Source organism: Colossoma macropomum, unplaced genomic scaffold (assembly GCF_904425465.1).
Source record: "Colossoma macropomum unplaced genomic scaffold, Colossoma_macropomum, whole genome shotgun sequence".
NCBI lineage: Eukaryota > Metazoa > Chordata > Actinopteri > Characiformes > Serrasalmidae > Colossoma > Colossoma macropomum.
The window spans coordinates 26,202,798-26,221,625 of NW_023494807.1; the positions used below are offsets into that span (position 1 = coordinate 26,202,798).

The window sequence follows — 18,828 nt, forward strand, 5'->3', positions numbered from 1 at the left end:
TGGAACAGAATCAAAATGACACAGAGAATCTGGCAAAGCAAGCCTTTTAATTATAATCAGTGTACAAAGGTTAGAGTCCAATAAACATTTCAGACTTGCAGTGGAGCATGTTTGAAATGTCATGAACGTCTCCACATTTCCGGAAGAACACTGTGATCATCAGCGCGTCTGTCTGTCTCAACCGGCTTTAAACTGCAGTTTATCATTAACTAAATTAACTCAGTGTTCTAAAAATGATGTACTTTTACGTGCTGATTATGATCCCAAGTGTCTTTGTCTGCCTCTTCCGGTGCCTTAAATGTTACAAAACCACACTTAGCACCACGCTAGACATACAATCTATGGTCAAAAGTATGTGGACACCTGACCATCACGCCTATATGAGCTTGCCAATCCCATGAGCATTTATAAAAGCTAAATATTTGCATCAAACCTAGCATGACTATGTACTGCTGCTGATGGTATCAAAATAATTGTCTTATGTTACAGTCTTATGTTGTCACTAATTACAGTGCAGAAAGGAGCAGATGTAAATCCCCATGCTAGTCATTTTGCCTTCGGTCTCTGCTTCTGTTCGGACACAGTTTCATACCTGATGTCCTGCCGTCTGAGATTTAGAGGGAAATGTCACATGCAGTCCTTGATGTTCTTACAGCCAGCATTCAAGAAACAGCTGAAGACGTGAACAGAGTGGTAGCAACTCCACTGATGCACTGACATACAGCACTGATACATGTATGAGCATGATAAAAACATATGAGGGTTAGGATTAGGTTTTGAGTTGAGGTTAAGGTTAGGGTTAGGATTAGGGCCAGGGTGAGGGTTAGGATTAGGCTGTAGGTTGAGGTTAAGGTCAGGGTTGGGATTAGGGCCAGGGTGAGGGTTAGGATTAGGTTTTGGGTTGAGGTTAAGGTCAGGATTAGGGCCAGGGCCAGGGTTAGGTTTTGGATAAGGTTGGTAAGGTTAGGTTTTGCTTAATGGAAATAACATATTAACAACACATCTACTTAATGTAAGTAATGTATCAACAGAACATCTACAAGATATTTACTTCAATGAATTCAGATGCTTCACTACTGCTACTTTACTGATATGTTGTTGATGTGTTACTGATAATCTGTTAAGAGTTTATTAATCATCAACAAAAGACCACTCCAAATAATGTGTTACCAATTTTACATGTGTCTAACACATTTAAAAGCAGTATCAGAAGCTCACAGCAGACTGAAACCTTGGTAAAGGTGAAAGTCCTACTAAGTGGAACTTCTAGCAGGCTAGAAATGTCCTTATAAACATTAAACAGCTCACTTTTCTCTAGTCCATGGATTAGTTTTTTGGCTAGTTTAACCTTGTTTTGACGAAAGGTGGTCTGCCACTCATGTCTGAACAGATTGCTATGGGAGTGTTTCGGTTTTGTTTTTGCGTGCAGTTGCTACAGTCCCTTTCAGCAGGCTTATCACTCATAATAAAGTTGTGGCTGTTACTTTTTTAACAGCTGGTTGTCACTGCTATTTTACAGGCAAACAAAGTGGAGTTATACCTAAAGAGATTGGTTCAGAGTGCAGTTGTAGGGAGATATTGGCATGCCTCCCAAACGCAATGCGATGTCAGAACTAACAGTGATACATTTGTATCGCAGCCTAACAGCTATTTTCATTCCTGAACTTCTGTATTACAGTACAGTAATAGAGGCCATTGCTAACTGATTGATCTATGGAGCCCAGAGACCCAGACATTATGTAAAATATTCTGTGGCCTTTTCTTTCCCCTGCCTGTTCCCTGTTCCCTGTGTTCTCCCCTCCCCCTAACATTTCACCACAACGTGGTACATTCACATCCAGGTACTTGCCATTTGGTACAACCGTTCACATGCTTATCATACATAGTACTGTGCTTGCAAGGACGTACACAATGGACAATGTAGATGCAAGTTTGAAATGTACATAAGTGACAAAAATATGGCTTACTGGCTGGCATTTCATGGCCAAATGAGAACTGTGTCAACACAGTGACAACAGTGTTTAATGTTTTGCAGAATGTGCAATGAAACACAGGAAGAAGCATAATTAAACCTGAACCCTGGACTTTACATCTATCAATCTAGCAATTATACCATTGACCAGAATGAGTACACCTTCCCATATTAGATCAATATCATACTCCAACTTGGACCTTCTGATACCTTATCAAGCTAGGCGATCAGGCAGAGCTGCGATAACACACCTTATATTATACTAATATAATTGACTTGTCCAGGCTCCATCCACAAATACATTCTTTTGTAGCAACTGTTGACAGCTTGCACAAGTTTTACAGAAAATTGTAAAAAATCCAATTCAACCTAAAAAGAAAGTGGACCACAGAACTCAGTTTCTGCCACAATTTATAAATTATTCACTACAACTTTTGTTTGGGAGTCGCTACAAAACGTTGAGTATCATCGTAATTCCAGGTTGGGTTGTATATTATGTCGAACTCCCTGGGTACTTGGAGAAAAGTGGAGAAGTTTAAGGGTGTTCCACCCCAAATCTGTTTACAGATTCCTTTATGGAATAATATCAAGTTTTCGATTGTGGTAAACCACAACTCGATTATCTCCCCAATTTAGTCGTCTCCAATTCCACCCACTAGTTAGGACTCCCCCAATCACACGATACTATCAACGCTAGGAGGGTGAAGGCTAACACAGGCTTCCTCCGAGACCTGTGAAGCCAGCCACCACATCTTTTCGAACGCAACGTCATTGGACAGCTTATCGCGCTCGGAGGAAAGCGCCAACCGTCAGATCTGTTATGTCAGCTAACAGACGCCTGCGCTGACTAGCACTGCATTAAGTGATGGGGGGGAAGGAGGGGCCATCCTACCCACCCAGAGAGAGCGAGGCCAATTGTGCTCTCTTGGACTCCCGGCTACTGATGATATGGCCAACGCTTAGACAGTTGCGCCACTCGGGAGCCCCCTGTAATTCTTTTTGACCCTCTCAAGGTATAAATACAGTAGAGGATGTGTGGCGATAGTGGTTTGCTGTCATTTCAGGAGCTTCAGATGCTTTTTAATCTTCCAGCTTCTTCATACTTTGTTTATTTACAACTTCATTCTGCACTTGAAGCCTATGGAGTTCCCTGGGGCAGCACTCTCAACTCTCACCCCTTGCTAGACTGGATAAGGCCTTTGGACAACTTACAGGGCAGAGTATCATTTATGTATAATAGTTTGGTGGACTATCATATAAAGCAGTCGAACAACTGAGGGAATGAGAGCTTTCCTGTACTGGTCCTTCCTTAGATTGGAACACTATATGGGCTAATTTAAGTCACTCCTCTAAAAATTTGGTACATCAGTTAATCCATTATAAAATAATTCACAGAGCATATGCAATGCTTTACAGGAGATATCAAATAAAATGTATCTCTGGTTATACCTGTAATATTTGTAACTCTGCACCTGGTACATTTATGCATATGTTCTGGGAATGTTCTAAAGTAGCAGATATAAGGACCTCTACAGTAGGTACATTATCTAAAGTACTTGATCTAAGTGATCCACTGTCGCCACATTTAGGTCTTTTAAATGACAACTCAGCTATTCAATTTTCTTCGATTCAGCGAAGGATGCTGGTGGCAGTTTTACAGCTACCAAGAAAACTGCCTTGCAATTTGGGATCATCCCACAGCTTTCAGGGATGAGATTCTGGATATTTAGTTTTCAAAATATAGTTTGGATGGAATATCTTACAGCAAAGCTTAACAAGGCAAAACAGTCAACAATAAGAAACTGGGAGAATTTATATGAGTCTATTCAAGAACTTTAGTTTCCAATTAAATTATGTAATGTTGTTCGATTGTGTAGCTGTTTATGTATTGTCTTTGTTTTATTTTTGATTTGTGTGTATTCCTAAAATGTATGTCATCACCCTGCCTTCCCCTTCCCCACCCTTGTTGTAAAACATAATATAAAATGCAATAAAAAGTTGATCACATACACAAAAAAAAACGTTGAGTATCCAGTTTAAAGCTGCCGAGCTGGAATAGCTATTCAGAACTCCCTAATGGAAACAGTCTATCCTTACACTGTCCTTTCATATACATGCAACATAAATATCATCTGAAATTAATAACACACTCCAAAGTTATATACATTAACAAAAGTACAAAAAATGCATTTGTAGATGGGCCATGGATTTACATTTACAAAACATTTCTGGCCTTACTGTCTATGCATAATGAACATGTCTGGGCAATGTTACATCTCACTCAGCCAAAATACATTGTGTGAAAAGAGACATTCATGTTTGACGAGTCTTTCATCCAACGTAACATGCAAGTTCCACCCAAGAATGATCGCTATACTTTGCTTCCTGAACTTGAGACTCTTGAGGACTTGTGAATTGGGCATGATCCTAGCTATTTTGTTGACTAAAGAACATTACGGGTGCTTGAGTGCTCGGTTAACCGAGTTACTAGAAATCACTATTTGAACTCTTGATGGAAGGTTCCGCTGACTTCTGCAGTGCACCACCGTTGCTGCTGGCTTCAGCAGAATTTCCCATCACTTCATCATGGCTGTTTGCCGTTAATCTCCAACCATTAACATATAAACACAGCATTAACATAAGCACACTGGCAAGGATGCATTATTAAAGGCATGACTGACAAGGCCAAAGTAGCACAGCAGCTTTAGCTGTAGTTTTAGCTCATTAGCTCATGTGAGGCAGCCCCTGTTGCTTATCCGACATGTAGCCCTCCGATTTCTCTCGGTTACTTTCCAATAATGAAGCATTTTTTCAAATGAGTTCCTCTGCATGCTGCTAAAGTGCTTTCATATAAAAAGGTAAGTCTACAGCCCTACATTAATGTCGGCTCAAGTCCATTTTTTTGTGATTAGAATCTAATCACTACAGAAATAAAAGCTCCTAGGTGGTTCTCGGCGTGGACATTTAGCCCCAAGAAAAACTGGTATACAGCCTCACAATTATGTGGAGTTCATTAAACTTCAGAAAGGGTTTTACACTTGCACACCTAATTTCGGATTATAACTCGTCACACTAAATATCCTGCTGTCAATGCAATCATATATTTTGGCGATGTTGTTTAAATCTGCTATCAGAGACGTGACAGTGTGAGCATGTTGACGTTGGCTGTAGTAAAACAGATCATGTGAACCTGGTGTTTTCTATGTGCTGGTGTGTTTTCTATTACTCTATAAGAGATGCACAAGGCTGCCTTTATTATTGCATACATTGGGACTTCTGTTCAGAGAAATGTGACCTGTTCCTAGCAATGTGTTTTCTTGTTCGAAAAGGTAGTTTATGAAAATCTACACATTTTCTAATATAGAAGAGAAGATTAAACAGGAGAAATACACACTTTTTTGGGGTGGCCTTAACCCTGTCGAACCAAACATCTCACCATTTCTTCATTCTCCACCAGAAGTGTTGCAGTGTGTGTATGCCCACAATAGCGATGGATAAACCCTTAAATGGTCAGAGCCCACCGGCAGGCCCAAAGTTTTATTACACACTTCTGTAATCTAAGAACAGCTCAACCGTTTGCATTGACTGATATCAGTTACTGAATAATAAGCCTTAGTATGTAATAACCCTGGGATTTTAAGGGGTTAAACAAATCAGCGTGTGGAATTGAAGCTTTTGTGTGCTGCCATTTTCTCTATCACTATGTAAAAGATGCACAAGGCTTCCTATATTGCTGGACGCTCTGTGTTTTTGGTACAAAGTGATGTGAAAGTCTATTAATTTCTGGCTTTGTTCTTTGCAAGTCAAATAACTGCAACAATAACACTATTAATGGAGCAGAATGAAAAAGGCAAACATAGACAGTTTTTGTGTTGGTCTTAAGCCAACTGAGCATTTCATTGGCGATCGATTTTGAGAATTTGGTGGGATTAGTTTTACATGGGAAATTGGGGTCCCAGGAGTTACCCCACCTTTCACCAGGGTTTCTCAGTGACTTTAGTCCTGTCCAGTTACCAGCTGTGAGCTCCCGCTTCAGTACGGATTGTGACACCTTTTATTTTTAAAATGACCCATAGAGATAACCTCATATTATATTAATCCTGTGTGAACTGACATGTCGGTAAAAACGTTATTGGTTCTGTGGGAACAGAGTTTCTTAGCATTGAGGCACTTGAAGAGCTTACTTTTGTTCTCTGTGGCTAAAATCATGCTGATATGTAACATTACTCTCCTACCTCACATGTACAACTCAGAACGTGTAACAATTACAGAGAAGTGTTTGATTTTATGTGGTGAAGTTGACTGTTGGCTGTGAACTCCCAATGGTGACGCTTTCTACTCATGTTTTCTACTCATTTCTGGAGAAAAACCAGTGTGTAAATCGAGTAGCCCTTCCCATCTCTGTCATTTATACCAAATTGCCAAACACCATAAACAACGACATCCTGTGGTAAACTGGGATTACCCGCCTCCCATGGAAAACTACTCCCATCCAAATAGAGCTTTGAACTCTAAATCACTCCCTTTTTGGCACCCACATTGTACAACCACTACAGTGTATTTTAGCTTAGGATACACAAGTCACACACATTACGCTTTAAACATTACCTTCTACTGACTTGATTCAAATGTCTCTACAGCAAAAACAAAGTTTAGTAAATGACTATTGGGCGTGACTCCAAATGTGTCAAGTATGTCCTCTGCTTGGAAGTTTTGAGGATTTCGGAACGATATTTTAGTTTTTAGCATTAGTATTTAGCAAGTGCCATGCTTGTGCTACATTAAGACAAATTCTACGTGTGAGAACTCACACGTCCACGAAGCCACAAGACAATCTACAAATCTTTATGAGCAGCATAATTAGAGTGAATGTGAATCACTGTAAATCTGTCTTGGTGCTTAAATATGGGCAATAGCCTGATAAGGACTTCACTGTAACTATGTAGGACATACCCCACCCTCTCACCAATGAAGACATGACCCTACTTTCAACACATTTGCAAAACAAACAGATAAGGCTTCAGCGGACGATTACCGCAATAATCAATCTCTTTTACCGTAAGTGTCACCCCATCAGTGTCATCAGGACAGTCTCCTGACGTCACGTCTAAGACCCTCCTGACTTCTCTCCCCTCCCACAGCTGTCAGGATAACAGTGACCTGCACCAGCCTTCAAAACACCCGACTCAACACGCAACCTCACAATTCACTGCAGGAGAGAAGGAGGAAACGTCCAGAGCTGAATCTGAAGGTAGAAGCAACATCTAAAAAGGGACATCATCTACAATGTCAGGACACACACAGCTGTGGCTGCTCGTAGTAGTGGCTTGGCTATGTGTTTTCAACAAAGAAGCTTATGCAAGGTATGTTTGTTATGGATGTACAATGTACAATGCACATATGTACAGTGGTGCTTAAAAGTTTGTGAACCTTTTAGAATTTTCTATATTTCTGCATAATTTGACCTAAAACTTAATGATATTTTAACATAAATCCTAAAAGTAGATAGCGAGAACCAAATTAAACAAATGAAACAAAAATATTAGACTTGGTCATTTATTTATTGAGAAAAATGATCCAATATTACAGATCTGTGAGTGGCAAATGTATGTGAACCTTTGCTTTCAGTATCTGGTGTGACTCCCTTGTGCATCAATAACTGCAACTAAACGTTTCCGGTAACTGTTGATTAGTCCTGCAAATCGGCTTGGTGGAATTTTAGCCCATTCCTCCGTACAAAACTCCGATATTTTGGGGGGGTTTCCTCCCATGAACTGCTTGCTTCCACAGCATTTCTATAAGATTAAGGTCAGGACTTTGACTTGGCCATTCCAAAACATTAACTTTATTCTTTTCTAACCATTTTTTGGTAGAAAGACTTTGTTTAGGATCGTTGTCTTTCTGCATGACCCACATTCTCTTGAGTTTTAGCTCATGGACAGATGTCCTGACATTTTCAAATTGCTGATGTAATTCAGAGTTCATTGTTCCATCAATGATGGCAAGCCATCCTGGCCCAGATGCAGCAAAATAGGCCCAAACCATGATACTACCACCACCGTGTTTCACAAAGGTTTTTATGCTGCAATGCAGTGTTTTCCTTTCTCCAAACATAACGCTTCTCATTGAAACCCAAAAGATCTATTTTGATCTCATCCGTCCACAAAACATTGATCCAATAGCCTTCTGGCTTGTCCATGTGATCTTTAGCAAACTGCAGACGAGCAGCAATGTTTTTTTGGAGAGCAGCAGCTTTCTACATGCAACCCTGCCATGCACAACATTATTGTTCAGTGTTCTCCTGATGGTGGACAAATGAACATTTAACATTAGCCACTGTGAGACAGGCCTTTAGTTGCCTAGAAATTTCCCTGGGTTCCCTTGTGATCTCAGACTATTACACACCTTGCTCTTGGTGCGATCTTTGTTGGTCGCCCACTCCTGTGGAGCGTTTCAATGTTCTTGAATTTCCTCTATTTGTACACAATCTGTTTGTGGATTGGTGGAGTCCAAACTCTTTAGAGATGGTTTTGTAACCTTTTCCAGCCTGATGAACTCAATTCTTCTGAGGTCCTCAGAAATCTCCTTTGTTTGTGCCATGATACACTTCCACACACATGTGTTGTGAAGATCAGAATGTAATAGATCCCTGTTCTTTAAATAAAACAGGGTGGTCACTCACACCTGATTGCCATCCCATTAATTGAAAACACCTGACTCTAATTTCACCTTCAAATTAGCTTCTAATCCTAAACGTTCACATACTGTTGCCACTCAATAAACGGCAGTTTATTTTTGCATACAACTGTATATACTGTATTCAGTGTTGTTGCAATGGTAAAACCTTTTCCTACATTTATACAGTATTTTTCTTTCTGTATCCACAGTTCAATCGCTCTGCATGAGTCGAGGTCAAACGCAGGTCAGAATTTATCCTACACACTTCCTCTGAAGATGCACACAAATACCCACCACTGTAATACATTCTGACAGCGGAGAGGGAAATTAGCAAATTAAATAAATAAATAAAAAGATTTAAAGTTGTTTTGTATTGTTACTTTTAGAAAATAGTGTTTATGAGAAACCAGGGAGTGTGACACTCTCAGCACTTATTTAACAGTGAATTTAAATAAAACCAGTGTCTTACATTAAATAGAACTTTTTAAATTTGGCAATCTTGTTTTCACTCATTCTGTTTGTAAATAACTTTCTAAACCTGTTTTAATAAAAGTGTTACAGAACTAATATATCAGATCTATTCCTATAATGTTGTAATTAACCAAACCATCCCCCATTGTAGCTCTGATTGGTAATGAAACAGCAGCTCCTCTCAGCGTAGATTCCAGGGCTTTGTCTCAGCCAGGAGGCGCCAACAACCATCCAGGTACAAAGCATACCAGTTTACATATTAAACTTAACACAGTATTAACATTTAACTCTCATAGTGGAATAGTCAAGTTTTCAGTAATAAATTCCTAACATTTTAGTTTTTTGTTTATAGTCACAAAAATAATGTATACCTGTATTAAAATATTCAACAGTGTGCAGAATCGACTGTGACTTTGAGAAAGACCTCTGCACCTGGAATCAGTTACTGACTGATGTTTTTGATTGGACGAGACACAGTGGCTCCACCCCCACATCAATGACTGGACCTTCCTTTGACCACACAACAGGAAGTCAGTATCCCAATTTATAAGCTAATTATAGATGAATTATATATTGCATTAAATAAATAGAAATTGCACTGTTTTTATAGAGGAAACAGGCCAGTTTCACCAAATCATTATACTGTAGATTTTGATCCCTGCTCAGTTCACAACAAAGTAGTGTTATACTCACCATTTCCATCTCTCTCCATTCATCTCTCCTCATCCTCCTCTTCTTCTTCAGGTGGTCACTACATCTACATTGAGGGGGACAGCGCCACTCACGGCGACACAGCACGTCTCGTCAGTAAGGAATGCTCTGACCGGCAGCCACAGTGCCTACAGTTCTGGTACCACATATACGGTTCCAGCTGGACCATGGGCCTGGACCTCTACCTGCTGCATGGTAATGATGCCCGGGAGGTCTGGAGACTGAGAGAAAGCAAAGGGAACACCTGGTACCGTGCTCTAGTGCCCCTCATACCCCGGGGCAACTTTCAGGTTAGTTAAAGGTTTTAACGAAGTAATTAAACACAGCTCTTCAGTTTGTCTGCATTACAGTTTTATGTGTGTGTTTTTATTTATTTATTTTTTTTTGAGATGTTCCTTTACTCAATCAACAAACGCTGTTGTGCTTTCAGGTTATCTTTGAAGGACGCAGAGGTGATAATGCTAGATCTGATGTGGCTATAGATGACATTTCTCTACACAGAGGAACTTGTGAAGGTATTTTTTCACTAAACAGATCTACATCAGAATTTAAGGTTAAGGGTTAGGGAAACAGTTAAAATATGTACACTAACTACATATATATACACCTTCACCAACCTGTGTAGACCTGCCCCTTATAAACTCATACACAACCAGACACAAATAGAGCTTATTGTTGCTGTCAGAAGAAAAATCTTATATGTCCGTATTTGTAATATTTAAATTTTTTGACATTTTTTGAAAATGCCAGCTTCTCTTACAATGTATTAAAATTTCATGATGAATGGACCAACGGAAATGGTCCTTAAACTGTTGGAATAAACCTCCTTACATTATTTTACATTAAAAGTTGTGGATTTTTTTTACTTCTCCTGCAAAGTTACCATTTTTGGAGATACAAAGTTTTGCTCTGACAACAATCATGTTCACTAAAGTTGTGCTGACAGTGTGAAGTAGTGTGAAATAAAAAATGCAAAAGTTTGAACACCCTGGTCAAATGATAATTTTTTTCAGCAAAAACAAGTGAACACATCCTGTACTGAGAACTTAAATGTGGTATATTTCTTAAATTTTTTGTGCACAATTTCTATTTATTTACTGAGTTCAACCTTTTGGAAAAAAAAATTAAACATAAAATATAAAATGTGCCATAACTTTGAACAGGCAATATTATATGTTTTATTTATTTGCAAACTGTTAAATTCAGCAATTAAACTGTAATTGTCAATTAAAGTGCGCAAAAGTGTGTTCTCTGTAGAGGATGTGTTCACTTATTTTCACTTAGAAGATCAACAAAATGTAATTTAAATAATGGTTCACAAATTTCTGCATACAACTGTATCTAGAAAAAAAGCAGCTTCTTCTTCTTGTTCCTTTTATAAAACGTTGCATGTAACCATTCAATCCCTGTTACAGATCTGCTTCTCCCACCTCTGCCAGACAGCAACCATCCAGGTACGAAGCACAGTTAACCACAGTATTAACATTATTCTGATAATAGAATATTCCAGTTTTTTGTAATATATCCATATTAACGTTTGGTCTAAACATTTTGTTTTTCATTGTAAAGTCCCAAAAAGTTTTTATAGTTTATTATTGAAATATTTGACAGTGTGTAGAATCAACTGCAATTTTGAGAAAGACCTCTGCACCTGGAATCAGTACCTAGCTGATGTTTTTGATTGGACGAGACACAGTGGCTCCACCCCAACGCCCTTGACTGGTCCTTCCTCTGACCACACAACCGGAAGTCAGTATCCCAATTTACAAGCTAATTATAAATATATTATATATTGTATTAAATAAATGAATATTGCTCTGTTTTTAGAGGGGATATAAGCCAGTTTCACCAAATCATTGTACTGTAGATTTTGATCTCTGCTCGGTTCATATCAAATCAGTTTTATACTTACCATTTCCATCTCTCTCCATTCATCTCTCCTCATCCTCCTCTTCTTCTCCAGGTGGTCACTATGTCTACATTGAGGGGGACAGCGCCACTCAAGGCGATACAGCACGTCTCGTCAGTGAGGAATGCTCTGACCGGCAGCCGCAGTGCCTGCAGTTCTGGTACCACATGTACGGTTCCAGCTGGACCATGGGCCTGACCGTCTACCTGATGTACGGCAACCACCCCCGGGAGGTCTGGAGATTGAGAGAAGACAAAGGGAACACCTGGCATCGCGCTCTAGTCAACCTCACACCTCAAGGCAACTTCAAGGTCAGTTAAACAAATTAATAAAGTTACAGCTCTTCAATTTGTTGGTCTTACTGTTCTGTGTGTCTTTTTTCAAGAAACATTGAAATGTTCCTTTACTGAATCTACAAATGTTGTTGTGCTGTCAGATTATCTTTGAAGGGCGCAGAGGTGCTGATGCTAGATCTGACATAGCTGTAGACGACGTCTCTCTACACAGAGGAACTTGTGAAGGTACTGTTCCATTAATAAGAACTGTCAGAATTTGAGGTTAAGGAAATGGTTTATAGATGTATGTTATGTGATATATATATACATATATATATATATATATATATATACACTTTCATTAATAATTGCAATAACGAGGTAGCAATAGTGTCACTAAAACAATTTCAATGATTTATTATCATTATTATTATTAGTAGTAGTAGTATTATTATTTATCTTTTTCTACCTAGATTTACTAAAAAGCATTCCTACCCCATCCAAACCTGAGCATCCGATAATAAGCACCCCAGTCAGCATCAGAACAACAACTCCACACCCATCTAAAGAGACCACGACAGTCAAATCGCAAAACACAGATTCATGTGTCCCAGAAATCCCCAACACTCCAACTCCTGCTGCTGCAAGTAAGTCATGCATCCCCCTCAGAGTTAACTCCCATTATTTTCACTATGATATTATAACTAAATGGCCTTGAATTGCTTTACACACTTAGACTATACCATGTGTTAAAGTTTTGTGATGAATAGACCAATGAAAATGCTCTAAAATCTTGAAAAAATCTGGATCCTTAACTGCCATTTACAATTAAGAAGGTTTATCTTTCTCCTGTAAAGTCACCCTTTTGGAGATACAAGGTTTTGTTCCAACAGCCACGATATGTTAAACTCAGCAAAGGAATTTGTGTAAAAATACTTTGCGTTCTCTGTAGAGGATATGTTAACTTATATTCACTCAGAATATCAACAAAACATGTAATTTGACTTTTGCATTTCACAGCACAGGGAGTGTCTGCTGTCTATAGTAAGCTAAGATGGCCAAAACCATCAGGATTTTGTCAGTTCTGTTTTCATTGGCTACTCGCCTGTTACTATAAAGGCACTTATGTGCAGCAGGTTTTATCAGTCCCATAGAAGAATGATCTTTTGCAAGCAGTTACCTGCTTTGCGCTTCATGACTGAGTCTTCTGAAGCTATATATAGATGATGGATTGTAAAACTTTCACAGCATCATTTTTCAAGCATTAAGTATTTAGTAGCTTTCATGTGAAATAAGCTTGAAAGTTGCCTGCCTCACACATCATGCAAAAACAATGTTCTGTGGTTGGTTATTTTAAATGTCAATCAAAAGCCACATTCCTGTCCAAGTAGCTCTTTGCCACGTTAAGGGACAGAATGAACGGGACACTTTGACAAAAAGTCTGTCTTGTGAGGATGCAGTTCCTTATATTTTTAGGTTTCTTAAAAAAATTAATTAAAAAAAAAAAGAATAAAGATAACATTTAACCCTTGTGTGGTGTTCAGGTCTGTGGAACCCATTTTCAATGTTTACCAAAAGAAAAAATTATGCGATATTTTATTTCAACCCCAGATTACTTGGCCTTTGCTCATTTTCTGTGAAGAAAAAATAAAATTACACATTATCAGTGTCTTCACTCTGTTCACCCCCTACACATTTATATACACATGTGGTGTTGGGTGAACCTGTGGGGAATAAAAGTGTGGAGGCGCTGTGTCCTTCACTCGGTTCTCTTCCTACATCGCCTGCTGTTAGTGTGTGTGTGTCTGTGTGTGTATGTGTTTGAATATGTGTGTGTGTGTGTGTGTGTGTGTGTGAGGGTGGACAACATGGACAGGCTGCTGACTGGCTACAGCTGCTAAAGGAGAGCCCTACGCTGGCCACTTGTGATATTTTAAACATCTGGTATTTTTACATAAATTGTTATGGCTGTACTTATTTAAAAACAATAATGTGGTGGGTCTACCAGACCACTGAGCAACAAACACATCAACACCACACAAGGGTTATAGTTTTGTACTGCTACTTTTAGTAAACAGCGTTTCTGAGATACCAGAGTGTGACACTCTCAGCACATATTTAATATTTAATTTAAATAAAACCAATGTATTATACTTTTTTCTTTTTAGTTTAAGTCTTTCAATCATGTTTTCATTCATTCTTTTTCATTGGAACTCAAACAGCAGCTCCTCCCAGCATAGTTTCCACAATTTCCCCTAAGAGAAGAGGTGCCAACAACTACCATCCAGGTACAAAGCATACCAGTTAACATATTAAACTTAACACAGTATTAACATTCAATTCTTATACTGGAATAGTTGTGTTTTCAGTAATACATTCTTCACATTTTTGTTTTTGATTATAGTGTACCAAAAATAATGTATAACTATATTGAAATATTTGACAGTGTGCAGAATCGACTGTGACTTTGAGAAAGACCTCTGCACCTGGAATCAGTTACTGGCTGATGTTTTTGATTGGACGAGACACAGTGGCTCCACCCCCACGCTCTTGACTGGACCTTCCTCTGACCACACAACAGGAAGTCAGTATCCCAGCTAATTATATATTAATTATATATTGTCTTAAATAAATAGAAAGTGCACTGTTTTTAGAGGAAACAGGCCAGTTTCACCAAATCATTATACTGTAGATTTTGATCTCTGCTCAGTTCACATCAAATCAGTGTTATACTCACCATTTCCACCTCTCTCCATTCATCTCTCCTCATCCTCCTCTTCTTCTCCAGGTGGTCACTACATCTACATTGAGGGGGACAGTGCCACTCATGGCGATACAGCACGTCTCCTCAGTAAGGAATGCTCTGACCGGCAGCCGCAGTGCCTGCAGTTCTGGTACCACATGTACGGTTCCAGCTGGACCATGGGCCTGACCGTCTACCTGTTGCATGGCAACGAGGCCCGAGAGGTCTGGAGACAGAGAGAAGGCAAAGGGAACACCTGGCATCGTGCTCTGGTGAACCTCATACCAGAGGGCAACTTTAAGGTCAGTTAGAGGTTTTAGCAAAGTAATTAACACTCATTAATTTGCATTACAGTTTTATGTATTTAAAAAAAAAATAACTCCTTTACTGAATCGACAAATGTTGTTGTGCTTTCAGATTATCTTTGAAGGACGCAGAGGTGATGATGCCAGATCTGATGTAGCTGTAGATGACATCTCTCTACACAGAGGAACTTGTGAAGGTACCACTGACTTTCCACTAAATAGATCTATGTCAGAATTTGAGGTTAAGGAAATGGTTAATAGTAATAGTAAAACAAAACAACTACACACACACACACACAAGCCCGTTTATAAGTTGGGACGTTATGCTGAATATTAATAAACCAGAATGCAATGATCATTTAAACTTTATTATTAATTGAAAATAGTACAAAAACATATCAAATGTTAAAACTGAGGAATTGTATTGGTTTTGAAAAATGTTGATGTTAACAACACGTTCCAAAAAAGCTGGGACAAGGCCATGTTTACCACTATGCTGCATCTCCTCCTCTTTTAACAACACTCTGTAAGCATTTGGATACTAAGGAGATCAATTGCTGTAGTTTTAAAAGTTACCATTCTTGTTTGATATAGGATTTCAGCTGCTTAACAGCTTATATTGTTGCACTGTTTGCCTGCACATGTAAACCTCTCCCCATCTTTACTTCTGAAAGTCTCAGCCTCTCGGGGATGCTCTTTTATACCCAATCATGTTACTGAGCTGTGGTCAATTAACCTAATTAACTGTGAGATGTTCCACCAGGTGTTTCTTTTTTAACTTTACATAACTTTAACAGTTTTTTGGTTGCCCCTGTCCCAGCTTTTTTGGAAACGAGGTTGTATATGGTGAATGTGTGTGTGTGTGTGTGTGTATATATATATATATATATATATATATATATATATACACAAGATATACAAGAGTTTGATGAATGCACCAACAGAAATGGTCCTTAAACTGTGTGGAATAAACATCATTATATTATTTCACAATAAAAGTTCGGGATGTTGTTTTTTTTAGAAAAAAGAACCTCCTTTCATAAAACATTGCATATAATGATTCAATCTCTGCTACAGATCTTTTTCCCACAATTCCACCACAGAACGACCATCCAGGTACGAAGCGCATTTAACCACAATATTAACGTTATCCCAGTAGAGCATTCCAATTTTTATGCTAATATCATAAAATTATATTAGCATTTGGTCTAAACATTTTGTTGTCTATTACAGAGTCCCAAAAAGTTTGAATAATTGCTGTGTTGATTGTTTTTATTGTTTGTTATCAAAACATTTCACAGTGTGCAGAATCAACTGCAATTTTGAGAATGAACTCTGCACTTGGCATCAGATAAGGGCTGATGTTTTTGATTGGACAAGACACAGTGGCTCCACCCCCACGGCATTTACTGGTCCTTCCTCTGACCACACAAACGGAAGTCAGTATCCTAATTTGCAAACTAATTATAGATTAACTATTTATTGTCTTAAAAAATAGAGGCCAGTTTCCATGTTACAGTTCACATCAAAGCAGTGTTATACTAACCTTTTCCATCTCTCTCCATTCATCTCTCCTCATCCTCCTCTTCTTCTCCAGGTGGTCACTACATCTACATTGAGGGGGACAGCGCCACTCATGGCGATACAGCACGTCTCCTCAGTGAAGAATGCACTGACCAGCAGCCACAGTGTCTGCAGTTCTGGTACCACATGTACGGTTCCAGCTGGACCATGGGCCTGACCGTCTACCTGCTGCATGGAAACCAGGCCCAGGAGGTCTGGAGACAGAGAGAAAACAAAGGGAACATCTGGCATCGCGCTCTAGTCGACCTCACACCCCAAGGCAACTTCAAGGTCAGTGAGATTGTTATAGCAGTATCATTAATTACAGCTCTCAGACTGGTTTCCATTACTGTTTTGTGTGTTTTTCAAACCTGTAAAAACCCAAAAAACATATTAACAGTGAAACTGTATTTAATATCAGGTCATTCTGAAGTAATTTTACGGTTGGCCATAAGAAAATACTGAACAGCCCTGCATACTAGTTCCAGCCACCATGTTCCTGTGTCTGAGAGAGAGGAAGATTTTGTTTTTAATTATTTATTTCATCTATTAAATCTACAAATGTTGCTGTACTGTTAGATTATCTTTGAAGGACGCAGAGGTGCTAATGCTTGGTCTGACGTTGCCGTGGACGACATCTCTCTACACAGAGGATCTTGTAAAGGTATTTTTCTACTATCAAGAACTATGCCAGAATTTAAATTTAGGAAAAGTGATTTGATGACACATTGGAAAACAGCTTACAGGTCCATAAAATACATTGCTTTATTTGTGTGGACACGTTTTCCAAAAATGGACATACACATTTGTTGTTGTTGTTGTTTTATATTATTTTATTTTTTGTTAATTATAAAAGTGTCTTGTTATTCTAGCAGTAATAATTCAATAATAATAAGCAATATTTTTGCTTCTCATTATTTATTAATTCATTTATTTTGCTTTCCAGATTTGATAAATCTGCCTCACCTAAACTGAATGGGTTAAAAGTAGATATCACACCGGAGTCCAATCACCTTGATGACTTACCCCACATTCTCTATGCTGAGTATGAAAAAGAAAGTGAAGTGGCATAGAAACATGATATAATTTTTATAATGCACTAGTTATGATGCCTAGGCTGAAAGCAGAACATACTTTTGGATGCTTTTATCTTTTGCATTTTCTGATTTATGATTGTGGAAAAAATCATAAAAAGGGGGGGTGATGGAAAACGCAAATCTGTGTCTAACATTGCTGTGTCTAACCTTAAGATCATCGTGCATAACTTTAAAATCTGATTGAAGCCTGTCTAGTCTGTGTCTAAACCTGTCAGCAGGAGAGGGTTCCTCAGAAGTGCTTATGTATGCAAGAACAAACTGTTCTTGACTTTTCTATCCCCTTAACTCCTCTAAGCATAGAGAAACTACAAGATGAACTGCGTCCTCGCCTCAGGCAGGAAAACAAAGTTAGGATGGAGAGGCTTGAGGCAGAGGCATGGGCTAAAGAACAGCAAAGGAGAGGGGAGGGTGTGGGTGCAAGAGTTGCGTGTCAACTGCTGTATATACATAGCTCTGTGTGTTTTTTAATAAACTCGGAGATTGGAGACAATACATTGACTCTGCATGTTCATTCTCTTGACTTCCCCTTGGGCTCAAGTAATGGTCGGTATTCTAACTGGGTCTATAGTAAATTTAACAAATTTGAACTTTTCACTACAGACAGCAGAACAACTACAGCTCCAAATACCACCACTCCAAAGACTACTATTAAAACCACAATATTTAAATGTGCGCCTGGGCCTGTCCAAACTACAACCGGGCATGTCCAAACCATTTCAGCAACAGCCAGACCAGTTGAAACAACAACAGCACCAAACATCCCAACGCCAACAAGTGCCGCACCAGAAAACACAGCATCAACCACAACCACAATAACACAAACAATACCTCAACCAAGTACGTTTAATCATAATGTGAAATCACACAGACATCATTATTTAAAATTCATCAATTTAATGCTTAAAGGAAATGTCCCTCTAAAGTTAGACAGGCTGACCCAAACTCAATAAAACATAAAGCTCTTCTAACTGCCTGTTGTCAGATCTTCACACACACACAGCTCACATAACACCTCCCTGAGTATGAACATCTGAAATTTTTCTCTTCCTCCAGAAACAAAATCAGAGTAATTGGCTCTCAAATACAATGAGCTATCAGAGTTAG

The 18,828-nt window shown here is 38.8% G+C and overlaps 2 protein-coding genes across 3 annotated transcripts in view; both read left to right on the forward strand.

The window, feature by feature from the left end:
• Nucleotides 1–6,977: 6,977 nt before the first annotated feature.
• LOC118796832 (zonadhesin) overlaps nucleotides 6,978–18,828 on the forward strand; it is a 58,284-nt gene continuing 46,433 nt past the window's right edge. The window contains exon 1 of the mRNA XM_036555960.1: nucleotides 6,978–7,030. The gene's annotated coding sequence lies outside the window, so the exon portion shown is untranslated. The remainder of the gene's footprint in view (nucleotides 7,031–18,828) is intronic.
• wu:fb63a08 (MAM and LDL-receptor class A domain-containing protein 1) lies at nucleotides 7,106–18,216 on the forward strand. 2 transcript variants are annotated; one of them, XM_036555963.1, is made up of 20 exons: nucleotides 7,106–7,335; nucleotides 8,860–8,894; nucleotides 9,273–9,356; nucleotides 9,514–9,651; nucleotides 9,866–10,122; nucleotides 10,263–10,347; nucleotides 11,248–11,286; nucleotides 11,444–11,581; nucleotides 11,796–12,052; nucleotides 12,178–12,262; nucleotides 12,490–12,663; nucleotides 14,242–14,304; nucleotides 14,463–14,600; nucleotides 14,805–15,061; nucleotides 15,177–15,261; nucleotides 16,142–16,180; nucleotides 16,366–16,503; nucleotides 16,662–16,918; nucleotides 17,207–17,291; nucleotides 17,574–18,216. In XM_036555963.1, the coding sequence occupies exons 1-20, from the start codon at nucleotides 7,259–7,261 to the stop codon at nucleotides 17,600–17,602; spliced, it is 2,460 nt and encodes an 819-aa protein (XP_036411856.1). In that variant the 5' UTR covers nucleotides 7,106–7,258; the 3' UTR covers nucleotides 17,603–18,216. The 2 variants fall into 2 exon arrangements, with proteins under 2 accessions (XP_036411856.1, XP_036411855.1); XM_036555962.1 differs by having other exon boundaries at nucleotides 7,107–7,335; nucleotides 14,239–14,304.